At 46.2% G+C, this 23,634-nt stretch overlaps 1 protein-coding gene across 5 annotated transcripts in view; it reads left to right on the forward strand.

Annotated features, from left to right (window-relative positions):
* Positions 1–22,255, forward strand: part of LOC149355543 (valine--tRNA ligase, mitochondrial-like) — a 402,426-nt gene extending 380,171 nt beyond the window's left edge. For all 5 annotated transcript variants that reach the window (XM_089583866.1, XM_089583864.1, XM_089583865.1 and 2 more), the window contains 6 exons: positions 2,860–3,015; positions 4,385–4,597; positions 7,794–7,902; positions 15,329–15,507; positions 17,831–17,968; positions 19,507–22,255. In XM_089583866.1, the coding sequence (XP_089439992.1) occupies positions 2,860–3,015; positions 4,385–4,597; positions 7,794–7,902; positions 15,329–15,507; positions 17,831–17,968; positions 19,507–19,551 (840 nt within the window). In that variant the 3' untranslated portion in view covers positions 19,552–22,255. The remainder of the gene's footprint in view (positions 1–2,859; positions 3,016–4,384; positions 4,598–7,793; positions 7,903–15,328; positions 15,508–17,830; positions 17,969–19,506) is intronic.
* The last annotated feature ends 1,379 nt before the right edge of the window (positions 22,256–23,634 follow it).

Below are 23,634 nucleotides of genomic sequence, written 5' to 3' on the forward strand. Positions count from 1 at the left end.
GCTTCTTTCACCGTGCACTTCGTCATTTGGGGCAACTGCTCACAATCGTAAATCGTCGTCGTTGTCAGCGCCTGTCACTTCAATTATTTCATCCTCGGTCAGCTGACAGGACACGAAGGCGAGGCGCGCAGGCCCTGCGCGCTACCCACCCACCGGAAAGCAGCGCGGGGAGGAGGTGAAGGGAGCGCCGCTCCCCGCTTATCTGTTTTTTCAACCAGCGTCCGCGGGGACGGCGTTGTTGCTGGGACTGGGACCCCCGTCTTATCTTTCCTCTGATCTTTTAACTCTCCTCTTATCTGCACGGGGACTGTGGATGGGTGTCTTATCTTTTTCTCTGATCTTTTAACTCTCCTCTATCTGCACATGGCAGCGGTGGTGGCTGAGCCAGTAGGCAATCCCTTGCGATTTCCTTTCACCCTTCTCTCAGTCACAACAAAACAGCAACAACAAGTAGCGCAGTAAACACGCTGACAAAGCGCGCATTTACCAAAAAAGGCGCCGTAAATAACCGCGATAGCGACTGCTGCGACACAACAAAGCACAAAAAAAAAAAAAAAGACGCCAGCCGCTTCGGCCGCCGCTAACTCGCTTGGCCGCCGCTAACTCGCTTCCTCGGATGGATGGACGGATGGATGGATGATATGACCATAGGGATGGCCTATCAGCCGTACAGTAGCGCCGCTCATGGCAGTGTTTTTTTCTTTTTGCTCTCGGCACACCGGCTTGGCGGGCTGCGGAGTGAAGTCGAATTAACCGACGCACGGCAGAATTTGTTCGAATTAACGGGAGTTTCGCCCCATAGACTCCTATGTATAATTGTAGGGACCTCGCGCGCGCGTCGAATTATCCGATTTGCTGAATTAACGGGGGTCGAATTAACGAGCTTTCACTGTACATGGTCGTCATGCGCTATGAAGGCTTTCAACAAGGCTGTGGAGACTGTGAAAATAGTTTCCCTGCACTATCGCCTGTCACCCAAGGGTCTAGTCACTCTACAGAGGATGCTCATTTGGGACACTTGTGTTCATGAGGATCGTCATTTGGAATGACGCTAGGAGTACAGTGCTTTCATGTGCCTGCCATTATATACTCTGTTTCATACATCTGGTGCAACACTGCCAAAGCTAGCGCTCTTGTTTGCACTGCCTACATTCGCGGTCAAAAAGCAGTGCGTTCCCTGTGTTGAGCAAGAAATAATAAATGCTTTGCCTGCAGGCTTATTATGTACATGACACATTCATCATGAGCTTGATTTAATGCGCTCTTATTGCTGACGACATGCTGTCATGTCTTGTACCACCTGGCCTCAGATTAAGCGCAGAGTAACACGCCTCTCTTTATTTTTTCATGCGGACTACTTCTGTACCTTTCACAGAGTTGCACCTGATGTATGAAACGGAGTGTAGAAGTTGGGGCAGCATGGAGGCAGTTCTGACTGTTACCACCACCAGTCGGTGCGGGCCGGTCGCTTTTATTTTTCATTCCTTTTTTACTCGCCCACCCTAATTTTGTTACCACCGGTAGCCCATTGGGTCGCAAGACGGTGCGGGCAGGTCATTTGTTTTCCTCTAGCCCAATCTAACCTTTGTTACCACCAGTGTGGGCAATATTGTATGTTACCACCGTTGTTGTTTGTGGCACTGGTAGCATCATCCCAAACAGAAACTGGCCCAGAACCTAATGATGCCTACTACAGCTGAGTAAATATGACAGCTAGGTATTGAAGGGAGCAAGCAGTTTTTCCTTGTACGAAATTAAAAGGCAGAATAGATGTCTTGGAAATTCTACTGAGGCAGAGCAAGGCAAGTTTGAAAAGGGGCTTAGTAGCACAGGAAAGGGGCACTGAGCAGATGTGCAAGGAGGGTTTCTCTATGTAGGATGTTATTTGCAGCCCTGAGTGAAACTACATGATATTTAGTGGCTTTGGCTAAGCACAGCTAAGTGGGGCTGAGTCAAGGTGCAAAGCTTTGTGTGCATGCCTGGAGTTTTAGCACTAAAGGCAGCAGACATGGTGGCTTTCAGCCCACTGTTAGCTGCTGTGCTGCCTGCCTGATGGCTCTCAGAGGGGTCACGTTTTTTATAAAGGTTGAGCTTGGTCCAGTGTTTTAGGGGACTCCCCTCAAGGTAGAGTAGATTTGTAATAAGAGAGTAATTACTCATTAGCATCCACCCAAGCTCACTCATACGGCTGCAGAGGAAAACTTATTCAGCTCCCCCAGAAACTTTGCAGTTGAAGTAAAATTCATCTTGGTCCGGGTAGAGTGACTGCTCCAGTGGGGTGGTGGCCCCTGGTGTGATCCCCGGATCAGGACAAAATTTACTTCAACTGCGAAGTTTCTATAGAAGCTGTATAGCTTTCCTCTGTAGCTGCATGGCTGCTCTTCGGTGGATGTCAATGAGTAATTAATCCCTTATTACAAAAGTTGAGCTTGCAAATTATCTTTCTGTGTTGTCATAAAAGAAAATGCCTTGAATGTAAAATGTTATTAGTTTTTGAGGCTAAGGAGTCTCTGGCACCTGGTTAGTAAAAGTAGTGATTTTTATTAAATATGAAATATAGAGTGCATGCGAACATTTGATCAGAAGTTTTATGGTGATGGTACTTTGATGCTTCAAAAGGGCTGCTGTGTTCCATTCCAGTGTTCAGTTTGGGAGTAGCCGTAAAATCGCTGCATGCATTCTGTGCTATGCAGTTCATAGTTATGTGATACTGGTGTTCCTTGGCATTGCATTGGGGCAGCATATGCGTTTTGTCTTTTTTTGCTCATTAGACATCCATCACGAAAAATTTAGAGCGGGAGGGGGGGGGGGGGGGGGATCTGCTAGACGGGGGAGCTAATGTGAACGCTTGCACTGCAGATCCGATCGGACTTGAGTGTGGTGGACCTCTGGCTGCTGAGCTGCTTGTCACGCTTTGTCAGCACTTGCAACGAGTGCCTGTCAAGCAGGGAACTGCATCACTTTCCTGCGGCCATCCAGTCCTTTGTGGTCCAGCAGCTGTGCGACGTGTACCTGGTGAGGAGCGAAAAAAGTTGGGCGAGTTGGTGCATATTCGTGATTCACAACAGTGCAGGAAACACAGACAAAAGGGGAGAACAGACAAAACATGCGCTTGTTTTGTCTATTCTTCCCTTTTGTCCGTGTTTCCGGCGCTGTTGTGAATAATGTTCAGCCGGCCAAATCTTTAGCTGGCATGCGCTACGGCCCCTTTTTCTGCACTCCTGCGGGTTGCGATGAAGCAAACTTGCGGAAAGCTCAATATTTAGCATGGGCTTTGTGAGCCTGTGCTTAGATTTGGCATTTTCGCAAGTTTGCTCCATCATAAGCTGCAGGAGCACGGAAAATGCGGCCATCACGCACACCAGCTAAAGATTTGGCCGGCTGTACCTGGTGGGGCCCAAGCAAGCTGGTGCTTGCAGGTGTAAATGAGGCAAACAGAATTTTGAGTCATAGGGGGGGGGGGGGGCAATGCGAGAGAGTCAGTGGATTTTAATCATTTTGGTAGACACCTTGTTTGGACATGGGTATATATATTTAGAAGGGGTGTGTGAATAGTGTTTTTTTTTTTTTTTTGTTCAAAGCAAATTCAAAGCGAATGGGGATTTTCTTCAAATAATTTCTAAGTGAATAGTTCGAATAGTAATTCTGGCACTAAAAAGAGGCTGAATGACAGTAGGCATTTCCAAAACCATTTTTTTTTTCCCAACACACGATGCCATTGCATACTGCACTGAGGCTTTATTTAAAACCGCAGTTTGAGGTTTCTTGGTTTGGAGCTTAGACTGTGTTCTTCCTTCAGTGCGTCTGCCTCGACACGGTGGCAGCGATGCGACTTATGGCAGCAACTACCTTAGTGCGGAGGCTTGAAGACGGCCAGAATGCAGGATCTTCCGCAATAGCGCATTGACCTCGCCTTTCTTTAGTTTGTGGCTGGGTTCGCACACCGAATCGGCTGTGATTTGCATATTGACTGACCCCTGAGCTTTGAAAGCGCGATAAAGAAAGCCATCTATGCAGCAATACTCGAAACCGAAACCACATAAAGCAAGCAGGCAAGTGTCCCAGAAAGACTATTTGAGCAAAACGAATATTTTTAAATTTTGAATACCAAAAATTCAGTTCGAAGCGTATATCGAATACCGTGCTATTCAATAGAATATTTGAAATTATCGAATATTTGCTCACCCCTAGGTATTTAGGTTTCATCTTAACGTTCCTGTGAACAGAAACTGTGAACATGACAGTGCATGGTTAAATTGATGGCAAGTAGCTCAGCTGCCTGCCGTGTCGAGCATGGTTGTATGCCAGTGGTTCGGTGGGAAAGTTCCTTGTCAGGAGTTCACTTCACACGATTGCTTCTCCTCTGCCACCTGCTGTGCTGCAGGAAAGTGCCAAGTCAGCTGTCTGGGAGAACCGCACTGTGGAACTGGAGCGGATATGTGCCGTCCTGTGGGCAGCGTTGAGTACCACGCTGCGGCTGATGGCCCCAGCCACACCTTTCCTGTGCGAAGAAGTCTACCAGCGCCTGTCTGTGCTGCTCAACGAGAAACAACCTTTGGGCAGTGTCTGCACGGCATCGTACCCATTGAGTGAACAGGTACGCAGTGGCCCTATGGTTTTGGTTGTGTTTTAGTGCGTACCACACACAGGCAGGTCTTGAGTCATCATAGAGTTGTTGCTCTTTGAAAGCTTGAAAGCAGGCCTCTGGCTTTGTTTGGGCTGTCAGTGCAAGTGTAAGAGTTCATCACTTGGCAGCGTGTGGACTACGCACAGCTGGGTGCACATTTGAGTAGAGGTGTGCGAATATCAAATTTCTGGTTGGGAAGCAAATACGAATAATAACATAATAGGTAACCTTGTCAGTAACCTAGAAGCAATAATACGGTGCTCCCTGGGTAGTGGCGCACTTCTTGCAATGAGGTGCCGCCCACTTCAGGTAGCTGCCTGAACGCATTTGTTTTTTTCTGGCTGGGCGATTTCATGCTACCCACAGGCAGCTGGACTCGTGAGGACTATTCTGTGCTGGCTGCACTCGAGCAGCTAGCAGACAGCAGAGAGATGGTATGGAAATGGGAAGCACATGCAGCCATTCTTGTATGGACTAGAACTCCGGTGCTTCATGCACAGTTTTGTTCAATCTCTAGCATGATGCAGGCATCGTTATGGCTGGTCCATACTTCACATCGTCTATATCGCCTACAGTGGCGTCTTTTGCAAGCATCGCTGTGTATTTATTTGTTTTGTGGGCATCTGTGCGTGTGTGCATTCACGCACGCTTGATTACATATCTTATCTCATCATTCACGAGAAGAAATGCTTGCTCCATATTGCATTCACTTAGTTTGGGGTCACAAAATATTTTGGCTGTCAAGTCCGTGCACTCGGATGATGCTACAGTTTAACCTCATTATAATGAAGTTGAAGCCTCCCAGCCATTACTTTTTTATAGCCGTAGCTTTGTTCAAGCAGCTGGCTTTGCCACCTCCAAAAGTGTCAACAAAAAAAATAAAAATAAAAATTTGATATAGCCCGATCAAACTGCCAGTGCATGCGTCATGTGATCGCTTCTGTTCTTAAGATGCCGCTATAGCGTCTTGTTTTCAGCATTATTGAGACTGCAGTATTTTTCACAAGGTAAGCGTCAGCCGTGAGCAGTCTTATGCACTTAGATGAAAGCAAGGACTTGACCGAGGCAGGTGCAACCCAGACACATATAAATATGTTACTGACTAGTACGCTAGATCTTCCAGACTGACATTGCAGGCAAGTTGCGGTGAAAATGAATGCGCAGGCCGGACCCATGTACAAAAATTGCCGATTTATAAATAGCAACGAGAGAAACTAAGCACGTTAATAGTTGGTCAGAAAACAGCCGCTAGGAAGGTTTATTAGTGGCCGCCGTCAGTCGCACAGGGTTTTTAGTGTCTTGATGTTGCAGCCAAGCTTTCAGGTGACAACCAGTAGAGTAGCATTCATGCCAGCCCTATATGCCGACCCTCAGAAAGCACAAAGCAAGCAGAGCCATGCGCAGCAGCTTCCGAAACAACACTGCGCACGCAACCGCGGCACAAATAAGGGCCAGCGGTTAGAGTGTGCTGTGTTGCCAGACGCCTATGCAGTAGTTTCCAGGCTGGCGGCAAAGTAAAAAAACTGCCGAACTCTCCCGAACTCTCTGGTCATATCCACTGCATTTGTGTTTGAGTGCAGCTCTTAAGTGCCTGTACATGGGTTGAGCTGCGTTGGCATTAGCGTGGCGGAGCGCACGAGAGTACCACCGCTCGCTCATAGGGAGGGGTCTGCCTGTGGTGGCATGCGCAACCTGAGGAGTCATGCCGCGACACTGGCTATCCTGTATCTGTAATACCAGTGCTGATGACCACTGCACACTTCGCTTGCGGAATCCTCCGCACCCACGCGCTGCCTTCTCGCAGTTTGCGCCACACTCCGTTCCGTTGGTGGGCGGTGCTGTGAACTGGGCTGCATGTGATAGATTGTCCACGTTGACCACGCCACTCACAGCATTGTCTTCCTAGTATAAAGTGTCTGCTTATATATAATGCAATATAAAATAGTTTCAGCCAGTGGGGAAAGTAAAGAGTGGTTTGTATCTGCACGTACATAGGGTACATGTATGTCTCAAATTCTTTGCCTCAGTATATCTCAGAATCAAAACACCTAAACAGCTGTGCTCAAATTTCAGATTAGGGAATATCAAATCGTCCTTTGAATATTTTCAGGGGCTTTTGACTATTTTCACTTCTCACTCAACAGAGGCAAATGGCCACAGTGGGTGGCTCCAGAAGCGGACACCTTTTCTTCAAGAAGCACGTTTCTGGAGCATGAGCTGCTGCAAGCCGTTTTTTTGTTCTGCCTCTGGTCCTAAGGTGAAGGACATGGAAGGGGTTGCAGTAAACCCTTGTTAGCTCAAAATATTGGTCAGTTCAGAAGCTTTTCATGTCACAGAATATGCCTTAGGTAGGTTTTGTGTGTTTGTCAGTGCTTGTTTTGAAAGGTTTTCATTGCCAAGATTTGGGTATCTTGAAGTCTGGTCTGTGAAAATTCTGAAAAAAAGGGCCATCAGGCACAGCAGTCTGCACAACCCACAGGTCATGCCGCAAACCAGCGAGCAAGCCTGCACTGTTAGTGTGCACCCTGTCACTGCCACTCGATACTTTGCACCACCTCCAGACACGGAACTCCTTTTATTATAACTGCAACATATCCTGTGCTGCTGTGAATAATTAAGCCCTTTGTTTGCATAGTGGAGTTCGTGTCATACAGCAAAGCTAGGTAAAAGGCCTAAATTTTGATCAGTGCACCGAAAGTTTCATACTTATCTCAAAACTTTTTTCTACTTTTACAACTTCAGTTTAATAAGTGTTTACTGTATTAATGAAATTTTTCTTTGTAGATGCCTTCATAGGTTGCGACACACTTCACTGTGTCAATGGGGGTCAAAGAATGGGGTGCTTTTGCCACAAGCCACCCTTGCATGTACTAGCCATCCTTAGTGTTTAACTAGGTAGGGGACATGCACTTAGTGGTTCCATCTGCAGCAGTGTTCTTCCTTGTTTTTTACAACAGTACATATGGGTGACAACTGCCTTAGCAGATAACGATGGATCAGCGAGCAAGTTTTGCCACCCTTGTTTTAATTGAGAAAGACTGTAAATAAGTCATACCTCGTCTCTGTGCAGGATTTGATAGGTAGCAAATGATCAGTCTACTACTAGGTTTGGCCTTCTCTGCGGAGTGGTGGGTGGACCCTCTGACCGCTGTGTGTGTTGATGCAGTGGTGTGACTGGAGGGCAGAAGACCTGGAGCAGCGCATGCAGAGGGCCCTGTTCATTGTTTCGTCACTGCGCAATGTGCGGCTGTCGTGTGGACTCAAGCAGCCACGAGGTGAGAGCACAGCTGTTCCCATGCCTTGTTGGGCCTTGTCACTTAGGGTGATACAGTCAAGCCCACTTATAACAATATTCAAGTGCCATGGAAATACCATTGTTATAACCAATAATTGTTATAACAGGGTTGTGCCGAAAAAAAAAGAAAGGATGACAAACTTCAGAGCATTTATTGACAGTAAATACCCAGAGGGGTTTGATTGTTCTAATGCCTGTAAAAGCTCGTTAAATCGAACTTCAGGGAACCGGAACAATGTTCACTGTTCACCGATGACCAAAGCACCGCCATCACTGCGCCACCGGGAGCTTTGTGCACCTCCACATCACAGGAATCAAGCCGGCTTTTTGGAAGCTATTCTTATGGGAAATTCAAGAAGCATGCAGAACCAAGGGTGCGGTGACAGCTGACAAGAGAAAAACCGCACTGGCTGCATGCACGCGCGCTGCACTGACTGATTAAGGGTACGCATGGCGTGCGTAGCCAATGCAGCAATGCAGCAGCTCTCCTGACGCGATGACACCTGCCTCTTTTGCTTTCGTGGCGTTGCTGCGCCAGCTTAGTCCATTGGTCGGCCCCACACATGCACGCTTTTGTGTTGTAAGCATGGTTTTGCTGGTGTGGTTGTAGCATTTCTTTTCTTTTTGTGTAATGGTTGACACTCAATTACCAGATTTAATTGTTATAACCAATAATGTGCCCTGACAGCATTGCTATAAGCAGTTTATTTTACCATAGAACACATGGCAAAGCTGATGGTGCCATGACCGACCATTGTTATATCCAATATATTGTTATAACCAGTATTGTTATAAGTGGACTTGACTGTATACTTGTGTGTTTCATGTGCTGCAGACACCCTGGAATGAGCAGAATTACATAATTCTGCAGCACAAAAGACAAAGACGAAAGAAAATGAGGCGAGGCAAACGCACCGCTGGCTAACAACTGAACGCTTTATTCACAATGGACAATATTTATAGGATGCAGAAAAACACGAACAATCAACGAACACTCCACTCCCTGACATTAAAAATTGATGGTAAAAAGTTTCAACCGATACCACTGTAACAAGTTTGCACATGCCCCAGCCCCTAAAAACAAACAAACAAACAAGAAACATCAAAAACACAAGGTGAAGGTGGCACAAGGCACCGTCGTAGTCAGTCAGGCCTTGCAATCGCAGATTGCAGGATCACATTCTCATTTTTGTGCAGGGTCACTGTAGCCTTTGCCACACACGCTTTGCCATCTTCAAGGATAGAAAAGCTTCGACCATGTGACACTTGGTTGTGATTTCTGTATACTATCTGCGTTCCTTTAAAATCGGGTAGACCCTCTGCAGTCTCGGCAGTGCAGAACAAGATTAGTTACGAGGTCTTCCTAGTGAATCCAGGTGCTCCTTTAGATGTGTATTCACACACCGCCCAGCTTGCCCTATGTACGTCTTACCACAGGGAAGAGGAATTTTATAAACTACCCCCTCCCTGTAGAGCACAAAGGACATTTTATGGTGAACACTGCACCCCCTGCTGCTGCCGTTACTCAACCGTTTGCTGACCGTTGGGCAAATCCTTTTCAGCTTATCTTCGACATTAAGAACCACTCTTGCCCCCATACCATCGCCAATCTTCTTCAAACAGTGTGATATCCCATGCGTGTATGCGGTGGCCGCAGTTTTCTTCCCAAAATTATCACATTCCTGTGGAGGGGCCTCTTTTTTTATTCTCTTGGCTATTCTTTTGCATAATTTCCCCAGCGTCACTTCCGGAAAACCAGCTTCCTTCAGGCGACTGAGTTGCATTTTCAAGGAAGTCTTCATTCTGTGAGGGTGTGGTTTAGCCAGTGTTGCTTTGAGACACGTGGCTGCCAACCCCGTGCTTGGTGGTCTTGGAATGTCCCAAGTCGTAACTTAGAAGTTGCTTGGCCAACCGGGGGCAGTATTCCCAGCAGACATGTCCTTCTTGAAACATCTTGATGTCCAAAAACTGGATGTATCTTCCTTTCTGCAGCTGCACTGTGAACTTCAATCCATACGAGGCCTCTTGAAACACCCTGACGACTTGATCTACCTCAGCTACATTTGGTTCTTGAAAGCATGTGAAGACAATGTAATCATCAGCGTACCTCAGAACCCTTATCACCCTTTCATCTGACTGTGGTTCTAGTCCTTTGCCCATCCTGCCAAGGCAAATGTCAGTTGGAACCGGGGCCACTCGGGAGCCAAGGCAAACACCGGACTGCTGTACATGCACCTTGTCCTTCCAGTCAATCCAGGTAAAATGATAGGACCTCTAGAAAGGTCACAACGGAAATGCCGCACCTGTGGATGGAAGCTTCCTCATCATTACTGAGGGTGATGCAGTCCTTGACACACTTCATTAGAAGAGAATGAGAGAGGGAACAAAATTAAGTCTTCTACTTCCAGACTAAAAGTGGAGCATTGTGCAAGGGACTCACTTGAAAGGAACTGCATGACGTCCATTGAAATGGTTATTTTAAAGGGGTCTACTAAAGGACAGATGCTCTTGGAGGTAGCCCAAGACAGCGTGCTGTCACGAGTCCTTCTCGGACACTAGGGTTCGGAAGGGTCTTCGCCGTAAAGAACACACTAAGCTGAAGACTCTTGGCATTTTTGACACTGGAGCACAATCCTTCAAAGTTGAGCTGTCGTAGGAGGGCCAGAGCTTGTTCTTTCGTCGTAGAAAGCTTCACTTTCACCTCTTTGAAGTTCTTCTGGATCGCCGCCTGCACCTTTTCCTCGAAAATTCCTGCTTCAATAACGACGAAGTACCCCTCTTTGTTAGGCAGGACTGGGTGGAACCCCTCGCTGTTTAAAAACCGCACTAACGGCTTGCCACCATCACTGGAATCCTGCCTGCGTTGCAGACTAGCAACGATTGCACAGCACTGAGCCACGCATCTCGCCTTTCTCTCTTGGGAGGCATGCCTCAGTATCTGTGGCGAGAGTGCCAACAAATCCGCATGGTCGAGGTTTGGTTCAAAGCAAAACTTCGGTCCTTTTAAAGTGAAAGCTTTACTAGCCTAGTTGAGCTGAGGTCATCGGCGCGGTAGATTTGACCTTCAAGATGAGGGGTGGAGGTGTGTCAGCCACGGTACGTACCACGTGACTCGCCGCAGTTGCAGTGGTGCACTGTCTCGCCATCTGTGTCCACGTGACTCACCACGTGACTCGCCGTTTGCTTGAAAGGGAGATGGCGCCACTCTCCTGCGCATACACACTCGCAGTTTCTTGCCATGAATGAAGCGAGTCGGCCGGGACAGTCAGTCTATGCCGTCAGGAAGGTCTCGTAGACGACGGTCTGAGTCTGATCATCCGGCTGACATTGTCAGTCATGCTAAGTATTTAGCTAGAGGTAGGGAAGTTAAACGTGCCAAGCTAGCAGCAGAGATCAACGAAGAGCGGGAGCGTCGACTGACTCAACGGTGATTGAAGGATGCCAAAAGGCAGCAGCGAAGAGCTTTGGAGGCGGCCGTTGCTGCTTCTGCCTCCGCCATGACTTTGGCTTGGCGGCAGATGAATAGGTTGAGTCTAACCAGGCTTAGCAATACAGCATAACCACATATAACAAAGGTTTCGCTTGCATAACCGTCTCAGCCGAGCTAAGCTGCGGCCATTTTTTTTTTTTTTTCTGGGTGCATAAATGGTGCTCGGGAGCCTCTTTTGCCCCGAGAACAAGTACGTTGCCTCTGGGCTTTGTCTTTCTTTTCTTGGTGGGCAGCGTCGGTCATACATTGTTTTATAGGAACTCAGTCAGGCGATCCACAGTTCTACACCGTTCACTAAACACATGGCGCTGGTGTCTCTCACCCCTCTGGGCAACGCACTGGACGCACGGGCAGTTCTCGTATGGCCTGGCTTGTCTCCACCACTCTGAACAGGGAATGTGGCAAATCCTCCTGGAATGTCCTGGGGAGGGTTCCATCCATCTGCGTAGGGTCTGGACGTCCAGAGGGCAAAGGCTTTGTCTCGAGTACCATGATGAAGTTCTTGCTCTGCAGACACTGACTGCAATTAGTATAGTTAAAACACTGGTATTACAGAAGTTGGTTCAGTGCCGTAATTCTACAGCATGAAAGATGGAAGACAAAAGAAAACAAGGCGAGACAAACACAGTGCTAACAACTAAATGCTTTATTTACAGTGGACAATATTTATTGGGTGCAGAAAAACGAGAACAATCAGTGAATACTCCCTGAAATTATAAAATGACAGTAAAAATTTTCAGCCGATGCCAGTGTCACAAGTTTACACGTACCCTAGCCCCTAAAAAACAAAACAAAAATATGCAAGGTGAAGATGGCACAATGCACTGTCATAAAGAAAGATAAAGTCCAAACACAACCTACTTGTGTTTGAGGTAAAAGAAGTTCCCGAGCGCCATTTACGCACTTTGAAAAAAGGACCTAAGCTTTGCTTTGTACCCAACCTCGACCATGCAAATTTCTTGGCACTCTCGCGACAGATATTGAGGCATGCTTCCCAAGAGGAAATGCCGAGATGCATGGCTGAGTGCTATGCAGTCGTTGCTAGTCTGCAATGCAGGCAGCACTCCAGGGATGATGTTAAGCCGTTAGTGCGGTTTTCGCTCAGAGAGGGGTTCCACCCGGTCCTGCCTAACAAAGAGGGGTACTTTGTCATTATCGAAGGAAGCATTTTCGAGGAAAACGCCTCGTATGGATTGAAGTTCACAGTGGAGCTGCAGAAAGGAAGATGCATCCAGTTTTTGGACATCAAGATGTTTCTAGAAGGACATGTCTGCTGGGAACATTGCCCCTGGTCGGCCAAGCAACTTCTAAGTTACAACTCTGGACACTCCAAGACCGCCAAGCAGGGGGTTGGCGGCTACATGTCTTAAAGCAACACTGGCTAAACCATGCTCTCACAGAATGAAGACTTCCTTGAAAATGCAAGTCTGAAGGAAGCTGGCTTTCCAGAAGTGACACTGGGGCAATTATGCAAAAGAATGGTCAAGAGAATGAAAAAAGAGGCCCCTCCACAGGAATGTAATAATTTGGGGAAGAAAACTGCGGCCATCGCATACATGCATGAGATATCACACTGTTTGAAGAAGACTGGTGACAGGTATGGGGTAAGAGTGGTTCTCAATGTCGAAGATAAGCTGTAAAGAATCTGCCCAGTGGTCAGTAAACAGTTCAGTAACGACATCAGGAGGGGCTGTAGTGTTTGCCATGAAGTGTTTTTTATGCCCTGCAGGGAAGAGAGAATTTATAAAATTCCTCTTCCCTGTGGTAAGACGTACATAGGGCAAGCTGGGCGGTATGTGAATACACTTCAAAAGGAGCATGTGGATTCACTAGGAAGACCTGCTAACTGTAATCTTGTTCTGCACTGCCGAGACTGCACAGGGTCTACATTTTAAAGGAACGCAGATAATATACAGAAATCGCAACCAAGTGTCGCATGGTCAAAGGTTTTTTCATCCTTGAAGACAGTAAACCCTGTGTGGCAAAGGCTACAGTGATCCTACACAAAAATGAGATTGCGATCCTGCAATCTGCGATAGCAAGGCCTGATTGACTACGACTGTGCATTGTGCCATCTTCAGCTTGTGTTTTTGTTGTTTCTTGTTTTTAGGGGCTGGGACACCTGCAAACTTGCCACTTGGTATCAGCTGAAACTTTTTACCATCATTCTTTAACTTGAGGGAGTGTTCGTTGATTGTTCTTATTTTCCTGCAGCCTATAAATATTGTTCATTGTGAATAATGCATTTAGTTGTTAGCGCCGTGTTTGTCTCGCCTCGTCTTCTTTTATCCTCGTCTTTCGCTCTGTAGAATTATGGAATTGAACCAACTCGGCCAACTTTCTGTCCTCCAGGAGCGAAATTAGTGGCAGTGGCAGTAAAAACTTATGCAGAGGAATGTAATATTCTGGTTGGTGCTTGAAAGTCTGGCAGCTTTCTTGTAACATGTAGCATCTATACTCGTCTTAGGATGAGTGCCAGTGGCTGTACATGATGTCTGTTGCTAAACATGGCATGCTTGATGGAGGAGAAGTTTGTACAGAGGCAGTCTTGATCCTTTTGTAGACGGAAGTGCTGCATTGTGAGCATTTCTTTCTAGGGTTGTCCCATTTGTGCAGAGCCCTGCAAGAATGCACTTGTTGTGTGTTTTGCTCGTGCAAAGGCATTTTGATGCTATGATACTGCATGTGCATTGCCTCCAAAACTTGGGGGCAAAACTGGGTTTTGTGGGAGGAATTGGACTACCGTATTTACTCGCATAATAGGCGCACTCGCATAATAGGCGCACCCCTAGTTTGGTCGCGAAAAATCAGATTTTTTTATTTCCGCGCATAATAGGCGCACCCTGAACTTGGCACTGTGATCAATACTGTATTTACACGATTGCAAGCCGACGCCTCGCCGCCCCCCACCCCCAATCTTTATTTTAACAAAGTTTTTGCTGAACTGACTACTGGTCCACACTAGTGCTGCTGCCGTCGCAGCTGCTGCGGACCCACAGCACGTACAACAACATCATGTAGAACAGCCGCACTCACACTTTAAACGTCTGTTTGTAAAGTTTCATCCCCAGCCGGAAACGTTCCCGACTTAGGCCCGCGAAAACCTCGGCGCCTGGAGTCACGTACGAAAATTTAGACGCAACTGCCGCAAAAAGACGCAACTGCCGCACTTCTCGACCACGTCGAGTTTCCGACCTGCCGCACGCTTGCCGTGTTCGAGAGCAAACTCCCAGCCGTGTAGCTATTAAGGTGCTTGTCTGTCGAGCTAAAACAGCAACGCTCGGCAGCAAAGCCACAAACCACGATGAACTACGTGCTACCGCAGATCCCGGCACTTGATAGCAACAAAAAAAAAAAAACCTGGAGCTGGTGATGCTGATGGCGATATAGATAGTGGACGCTCGCGGCGGAAGAAAACATTGATGATGATGATAAGCTTGGCCTTGGGCGCCCTTCGCGAGCGGCGTCTGGAAGCTCCTTTGCGTGTGTGTGGCCTCTGCGATCAAGCGCCCGTTACGCGCAGCCGGAGCTGATCGCGGAGGCCTGTAAGCATGCATTTCAAAGGCTATTCCCGCGTGGGTCATGTAAAGTTTCGGTGCGGCCCTTACACGTTTTTTTTTAAATATTTTCTTCGGGAAAACAGGGTGCGGCCCGTACACGAGTGCGTTTATGCGGTATGTTCAATTCTGCGAGTCGAAAAATTTCCGGAAATTTTACCCCGCGTAATAGGCGCACCCCGAACATTGAGCCGGATTTTCTGGAAAAAAAGTGCGCCTATTATGCGAGTAAATACGGTATTTGATTTGTCCAGATCGCAAACATTGAACGGCGTGTTGTTTCAGCCAAAATAAGGAATGCTGTGTGTTCCCTGTGGTTTTTCTCACGTGGCCTGTGCCACCTTTCTCTCTGCCTGCAGCATTTGTGAGGATGGAGGAGGCCAATGCTGAGTTTGTGCGGCAGCTTGCCCCGACTGTGTGCCACTTGGCCAAGCTGCGGGAGGTCGTTGTGGCGAGCGGACCTCAGGAGCCGCCAGCCGAGGTGCACTGGACACAGGCCACAGTGGACTCACTGGCCGATGTCTACGTTGAGACGGATGTGAGTGTTTCACTCCTTCTTCAGTCACACATCGCCAGGGTTGCACAGTTCTGCGGTGGCAAGGGGAGGCCAGTCCTACTGCCGCACCTGAGGCTCACAATGGCACCTGCTGCACTACTGCACTTACGTGCTTTTCTATAGAACAGAAATGGTCGGAACAAAGTGCTTCGCGCAGTAGACAGATGACAGCGCATAGGATCCACTTTCCGTGTGGCACAGGCATTCAAAGACTAAACACAGCCTGTTCGTTGGAGTGTGAGCAACCAGGCAGAGCTCCAGTCTTCCCTGATAGCTTTGATTGCATATTAGTTGCTTTCTCTCAGTTTAACACCTTTGATCTGTGTTGTGTGCCATTTTAGTGATGGCTGTTTAAATTTCTAACCCCGCAAAAGAAGCTTTCCTCCCAGCAACTGGTCTAGCATTGCACAGCTGTGAAACCTCCGAAGGGCAGCTGCGAGGGAACTGCCAAGCTCATGTGCAGAAATAGGCGAGGGGCTGCCACACGCCACACAACATTCTTCGCAACACTTTAGCTCAGGAAGACATCCGCTGGGGTTGGGCAATTGTTGATTTTGCTTCAGTGCTTTGGTCCACAAAGGCAACAAAGCACAAGGAGAAAAATAAGTACACGTGGCTGCTCTTATTGTATTGCACTTATTAGGTTTGTGCAAGTATCAAATTTTTGGTTACAATGCAAATACAAATAATAAAAATTGGTGGCTAGTCAAAATGGATATTCTTGATTATCAGTACAGGTATCTTAAACTAAAAGGGAATTCTTTTCACATAATGCAGGCATAAAAAAACAGATTTAGTGCACAAAAATTGTATATAATTTACTGTACCATACGGCTTACCACCCCACAGGAGTATCTGCAGCGTGCAGATGGTGAGTTGCGACACCACGGGGTATCCCGAGCATCCGCAGGGAGATCCCCGCAGGGGGATGATGGTGAGCAGTGCGCCACCACGGACCCAAGCACCCGCACTTATCAAAAATAAAAAAATTTCCTTTGCCATTTGTGAGGGCCACAAACCTGCTGATCATTTCTTCAACGCCGATGCTTACTGCCAGTTGGCTTTCAGCAGATAATAGAAGTAACGATAACATACATGACCCAATTACAGTCTTGATCCCTTTCTAAATGCAAAGCAGTTCTTGATAGGTTTCAGAATAGAATCCTCCCTCCCTCTCAGGATGCCATATGCAGATGTATCCTCCAAAATGTTTGCAGGTCAGGTGAAAATGTTGTACGAGTCCAGTGCATATCAGTGCTTGGCCTTTTTGAGACCAAACCTGTCACTTTGAGGTGCCTCCGTAGGGAAGTTTTTTCAATGGAAAATGCGCTCTCAGACAATCAACCATAGAAAACTACAAGCTGTGGAACTGAGTTTCGCAGTAAGGCTCTTCAACAACCACAGCACCACCATCAGTTTCTCTGTGATCGCCCCCCCTTCGTGACGCCACTGTGTGTGGGCATTCTCATGAGAAAAAAAAGGGGGTGGCTTTTGTGTGATACTGCTAATGCTGTCAAATCTTTTCCCCAGAGGTGTACAAGAATGTGCGAGACATTTTTGTTCTGCTCCTGCCAATTAGTTATTTGTTTATTCAATACTGCTAGTCTTGTACAGGTCCAAGCAGGATGGGTAAAAAGATAAACAAATCAAATGTAATCAAAGTTAATAAAACATCAAAGTGTGGTGAAGAGCAATAAGGAATGATTCCAGTCGGTTATAGTGAGAGGAAAAATATGAAAACATGAATAAATCTGTCTGTGTAAAATGCGGCGTCAGCAAGTTAGGATGGCAGTGGCATGTGTGCCTCAGCATTGAAGGTGACAGATAGGGTAAAGGGTTAATTCCTAGATTTTTATTTCAAAGCAAGAAAAAGATTACAAAAGTAAATTTTTCCTTTATTGTTTGAGACACTGAATGCCATTAGCATGTGTTATTTCAGAGGGTTAGTCATACAGAGGAAATTTTGAGTAAAACAACCTTATAGCTTTTCCTGTTACCTTTTCGAGACGGGTGATGTTACGGTTAGTAAACAGATCCCAAACAACGCGTGCATATTCACGGTTCAGTGTAATCAGTTAATTGTAAGCAAGTAATTTTATGCTAGGGGGCAAATTTTTTAGCTGATGTCGTTAAAAAATGTGACGAGAACTGGGAAATGCAAGCAGTATGTTGCTGCAGGCCGTACTTATACCTGATAGAAGAGCATTGGTACAGTTTGGCTACTGTTCTTGAGTGGCCCTGTGCTGTGCATTGCCCGATTGTGCCATTGCGAGTGTGTGCTCGAGTGAGGCACTCTTGGACGCAGAGGGAGGCTGTGCAAGCTGCGCTGCAGAAGCGCCTCCAGCAGCTGGTGAACCGGCTGAACAGCCTGGAGCGTCGCCGGGCACATCCACGCTACAAGAGCCAGAACTCAGTGGCTGAGCAGGCCAGGCACGCCGAGCAGGTGGGTTCCAGGGCAAAGCCCCATCGGGAGGGTTGCGGGGCTCACTGGCCTGGGAATGAGACAGCATGCAGGCACACATCAAGGGGTGCCAAGGACAAACTTGAGCTGGCCTGTATCGATGGATCACTGCCTTTTAACAACAAAGAGGCTACTTGCACCAAAACTTTTATTAACCCTTTCAGGCGCTTTGGACACAATTGTGTAAGCGGCAAACTTGCAGCTTTTTCTGAGAAACCGGAGCACTTAACAGTGATTTCATTATTTCAGTCAAATTGAGCACCCTTCTAGTTGCAAATAAGTTGCTTTTTTTGTACCATGTAGCGGATGCAGTAAATAATATTTCACATAAGAGTGAGCTAGGCAGCACTTTGTCCACCGTTTTTGTGCAGACAGATTTTGCTGCCAGTGAAAACGTCGATTGTTTTTGCTCATTTTCAAGGGTAATGTGAATCTTCGAAACAATAAGCAATTCCACGATCCCTAGGGTGTTTACGTGACACACAAGAACATTTCGATGTTATTATTTGTAACAAATCTGATACTTTGTATGGAATTCTCCACATCATTGTAAAAACGTACCTGCTGTTCTTTCGCGCTCGAAAACTAACGAATTCCCTTTCTTGAGGCCTGAATAAACTAGTACTTAGGTGAAAAAATAATTGATTTCAGTCAAAACAAAAAATGGCACCTGAAAGGGTTAATGGAGAACGGGCCAAAAATGAAAATACCAGTATCGCCACCACCAACCCTTTTCGCAGTCGAAGCTGTGGTGATGCCAAGCTGTATTTTTGTGTGACTGAACTGAAACAAAGCTGCGAGCTTGAGGTTAAGCATAATTTCAAGGCAGTTGATACTATGTACTACACTTCGCAGTGTGTGCTTGACTTTGACTCGAATGAAACTGTTGTGCACAAAAGTAGCACACACTGCTTTTCGGCCTTTTCAGTACAAACGGTGCAATACGGACGCATACGTGTTGTGTCTAAATTTGAAACTTGAGCGCTCAGAACAGGTGGAATTAGTGTCCACCATTCTGTAATAACAAAGGCTTTCACAGTTCACTGTAGGAGGTAAACTTGAGCAGATAGTTAATGTTTTTGTGGCAGTATTCTGTGTGCAGTTTGCGCAGGCGCTAGAAGGCTCTTGATTTTTATAATTCCACTTTCGAGACGTCGAAAGCCATGGATAGTGCAGTTTGAAAACCCTTGACTTGCAAGGGTAGCAGATAGGGATCATGTTGGACACTGACTGTACCGTGTTGTCAGTTTTTCTGGAAAGCTTTTATTTTTTTTAAAACTAACCAACAAATGCTTTTATCTGTATTTATATATTTTTTGTTTTTCAGAAAGTTTCATATAAATGCTGTTCTCGTACTGCTTTTAGTATTTCATAAGAAAGCGTGTGCGGTAGTTTCAGGAGGTTGTCAGTTTCTGTGCTGCTCCGAAAAAAAAAGCAGCAGGTCTACGTGCTGTGTTGTGTAGCAATTGCAAATGTGTGAATGTTACTTCGTCTTCATTTTTTCTTGTTACTTCTTGCAGATTGCCAGCATGAAGATGGAAATTGAAAGGTTGCAAGGATCATAACATTCCCCACACAGATGTGGTATATCCTCAAGGACATGAAGGTTGTCATTGAAAAGAAGTAGTTCTGTATTGGAGGAGCTGGTATAGGTCGTTTGTGATATGTGGTGTCAACCTTGCAAAGCAAGGCTAGTAGTCATTCTGGCTGTTGAGTGTTGCCCTTCCATGGTGCTAGAAGTATTTAAGGTGACGTGATAGTGCCCCGAGAGGCACCACTCATATCATAATGAATGCTGGTTAGCAAGGTGAGCCTTTTGTACTGCTGAACAAGTCGTCGGGACAAGGGATATGCGATGAGTAGCAAAACCATCCTCTTTAACCAATCCTAGTTTGCAAGACAGATTAAAAGACTTTGGCGGCTTAAAAGCTGCGATCCTTATTTATTGGGGGCTGGCAAGACTTCAAGAAGATCCAGGGGAAACGCACATCATAAAAGCTAGAAAACTCATTGCCCGAGACAAAGAAGTAATCGCAGCACCAGCTTCTTGGCTGCTACCGGTTGCACCATTGTGAGAAAGCTGAAGCCTCTGACAAGTTGAAAGTTCAGAGACTTGTTCAGTTTTACATAGACACCATGTGGATATGACAGTTGGAGTGAACCACTTTTCTATGCGACCACACAGAGCCACACTTTGGAAAATAATATAAAAGCACTCTGCACTCCAGTCGCCATGAAAACCAGCAGTAAACTACGTTCTCAGCTAGTGGAACAACCAGCAAAATCGTCACCACTAGGCCAGTGTGGCATGAACTTAATGACAGGTGGGTGTCACGGGCCGTGCTTACAGTATTCCTTCTCTCACTATTCGGGACAGCTGCATCCAAGTCCTCCCCTCAGTGCATGTATGGTGGAGGCATGCCATCATATCACCTGAATACTGCTTGCACTGTGGTTTCTTCTGTGGTACCTTCATCTTTTTCTGTGCGACAGAGACGTGATCTCAGGTTATAAGCTCAGGACGTATCCTGCCATGCGTGCAGCCTGTTGTGACCAGATGTTAGGAAGCTACAGCCACAGAAACTCATTGACTCATCGTCTGTAGCATGTCCGTTCTCATTCTGTGCTTTGGGCCTGCTTGGCAGCTTTCGTCCCTTTCACCCCCCCCCCCCCCCCCCCCCCTTCAGTTCCTGCTTTCACACCAGGCACATGCCACTGTGGCTTTGCATCGAGGTTTCTCTCGACCGCACTCATTTGCTAGTCCAATGGTTGGCGTGTACTTTGTGGTGTTGGAGCATCATTTATGAGTTGGGAGTGCCAGGGGATGGAAGGTTCATTGCCGAGCGTGCTAGTTCTGTTTACTTGCCACACTCAGGGGCTCTTTTTTCGCAAGAAACAAATTTTCAAATAATAATCAGTTGCTCTAAGTATTTCACCATGGGTTCAACCAGAACTGAGTTTTCGGAACAAGTTCTAGTGATTTATACATACATTTCTCTTGTAGCCAACAAAGTGCTTGAGTGTAAAACCTGTTTTGTGTCAGTCACCTTTAGTAATAGACTGTGCTCCTGTGGCACACTCCTACAAAGCCCAATACTGCAGCTGTTAAATGTATGTCATTATATCATGCTGTTACTGCTGTTGTTACTGTAACGTATGTTACTGGTTGCTTTGAGAGAGTTATATACAGGACGTTCAAGCTAAATGTAACTGAGGTTTCTCAAAAAATACAGCGTGTCCAGTGCGAGTGAAAGCAACTGAGTGTAGTTGGGAGTCACTTGGCATACATTTTTTCATTCTGCCTAGTTTTTTAAGGCTGACTAGGTAGCTGTTAAACTCTGCTTAAGAGATGGGAGTGTCAGTTGGAGGGTTGTAGATCATGAAAAACTGCCGGCTAGAGTGTTAGCAACAAGGTCATCTTTACTTATCCCTTTTTTGCCAAAATTTAAATGAGAGGCCACAAAATTCAAGAACTACCATCTGACAGCACGGCTGTTTCAGCTGTTCCAGTCATGCTTTCACAGAGCTTTTATCTCGGAAAAGCTGTCCCGAACAGGGCTTGACATTTGCAGTGGCCAGGAAATATGCGCCAGCAGCTGCTCACGCATCAAGGAAAGTGAGCGCATGCCGGTGTCGAGTGCAGTAAATTATAACTGTAAATAAGCAGAAAAGAATGGCCATTACATGACTTTTACATAGATAACATCTGCTCATGCCCCAGTCTTTTTGCTGTCTTGTGCGCTTCTGAGATAAAAGGGTTTAGTTTTTTGATAGTGTATTCGGGAGCACTGAAATAGTAACAGCGTCGCTTGGTAGCATTCGTATTTCGCCATCTTTCTTTTTAGTCTGGTAATAAGAAGATGCTTAAAGTGTCCGTTGTTTGAAACACTCCAGCCACCTGTTTTTGCGATGTTATTGAACTTTCCAGTTGCCACTGTTTATGAAGCCAAGAGCTTAAAATATTAGCTAATTAGCTAGGCAGAACAGTAAAAATACTGGAGATCACACCAAGCGACTCCAAACTGCGTGCAGTTGATTTTGTTCCTGTAGCACACACTGTCTTTTTGAAACCTTGGTTACATTTAGCTAGGATGCCCTGCATGTAGGGTGCAGAAAGAAGGGGTCATTTATCAAAAGGGGTCAAGCTAAAAACAGTATCTTAAATGTTCATGTTTGCTCACCACTATTGATTTGTTGTCAACTTTTGTTTTCTTTGTTAGCCAGCAATGTGAACCTCAACTCCTCTGCTGATAAAGTGTGACAAAGTAATGAGTTTGGTAGTGATTTTTGAGAGAATGATTTGGTGGGGGTGTTTAGCAAAGCTTCGTCTATGACACCTCACCACCTTTGCGTTGCTAGAAGTGCTTTTTTTTAATAGGTTACGATTCAAACATTTCACACGTGCAGACTGCAGTTAGCAACCCTGGTTTCTTCAGAAAGTGACACACACACTCATTTTCTGAAAATCACACTCTTTTTTCAGACCAAATCACCACTGCATGTGGCCTATCTTTTCTCGGTTGAATAGTTCCATTTTTTTTTTCTCAGTAATGCCAATGACAGGATCACCTCATAGTGGCCAGATATTGTAAACAGTTGCTCAGGAATTAATCCTTGTTGTGTGTCTGTGGACCCTGATATGTCTGCTATATATTTATATATTCTGGTGTAGTTGTAAAGCAGAATCATAGAACATAGCTGTACTATGTTTTCAAGGCCCTGTGATACTGCCAATGTTCTCAAACAAGTGTAGGCATACAAGTGACTGAGGGGTGCAAAATATAGCCAGCTATCAAGGCCTACCGTAATTGCCGGTTATAAGTAGACCCCCCCCCCCCCCCCCCCCCCAACTAACGACCCCCTGTGAGCAAAAAAAGTTTGTAAGTAGCAGCAGCTGGCCACAGTTTCTGCCTTTCCATTTAGCTGCAGCAGGCGTGATACCATCCTTTGATTCCCAATACAGATCGACACTGCCTCACCCTGCGGTCCTAGCTCGCCAGTAAGGTTTTCAGAAAACCGAGTCACGCAAAAAAACGTTTATATTTGTCGACGAGGCATTTCTTTAGGCTCTTGGTCTCTTGTGAGAAGGATTTGGTCGCGGTCATAGCCATCTTGTGAGCAACTGCTTCTGCTGGTCATAGGAAGTGGTGCCGAGATGCCACACGCACGTGGAAAACGCCACGTCCATGATAAACACGCCATGATGTTATTGGTGTGCAGCATCTTGGCGCACTGCCAAGGTCTGCACTGTGGACGGCTTAAAACTGAGGAACCTGAGGAACGCGCTAATTACAGCGGAAGCTTTAAAAAAAAAAGTAAATTCTCGACAAAAGTGTATGTGTGTGTGTGGGGGAGGGGGTTACTATGCGAGTGGGTTCATTATGCAAGTAAATATGATTTTAGGTCGACCTTACAATTCCACCTATTAGCAGGCTGCAATTATAAGTGGAGCCCCCAACCCTGGAAGGTCATTTTTCGGGGAAAAAAAACGCCGACTTATAATTGGCAATATACATGGTGTACAGGCTTGGATGAGTGTGCTATTCACTGTAAATCTGCATAGCACATAAGGAATGGAGCACAAAAAGTAAATTATGGCACAAGAAAACCTCACTTTGCTTGCTGTAGTCCATACATTGGGCCCTGTA

The sequence above is a fragment of the Amblyomma mixtum genome, chromosome 3 (assembly GCF_055824585.1).
Source record: "Amblyomma mixtum isolate Tamu chromosome 3, ASM5582458v1, whole genome shotgun sequence".
NCBI classification, from domain to species: Eukaryota; Metazoa; Arthropoda; class Arachnida; order Ixodida; family Ixodidae; genus Amblyomma; species Amblyomma mixtum.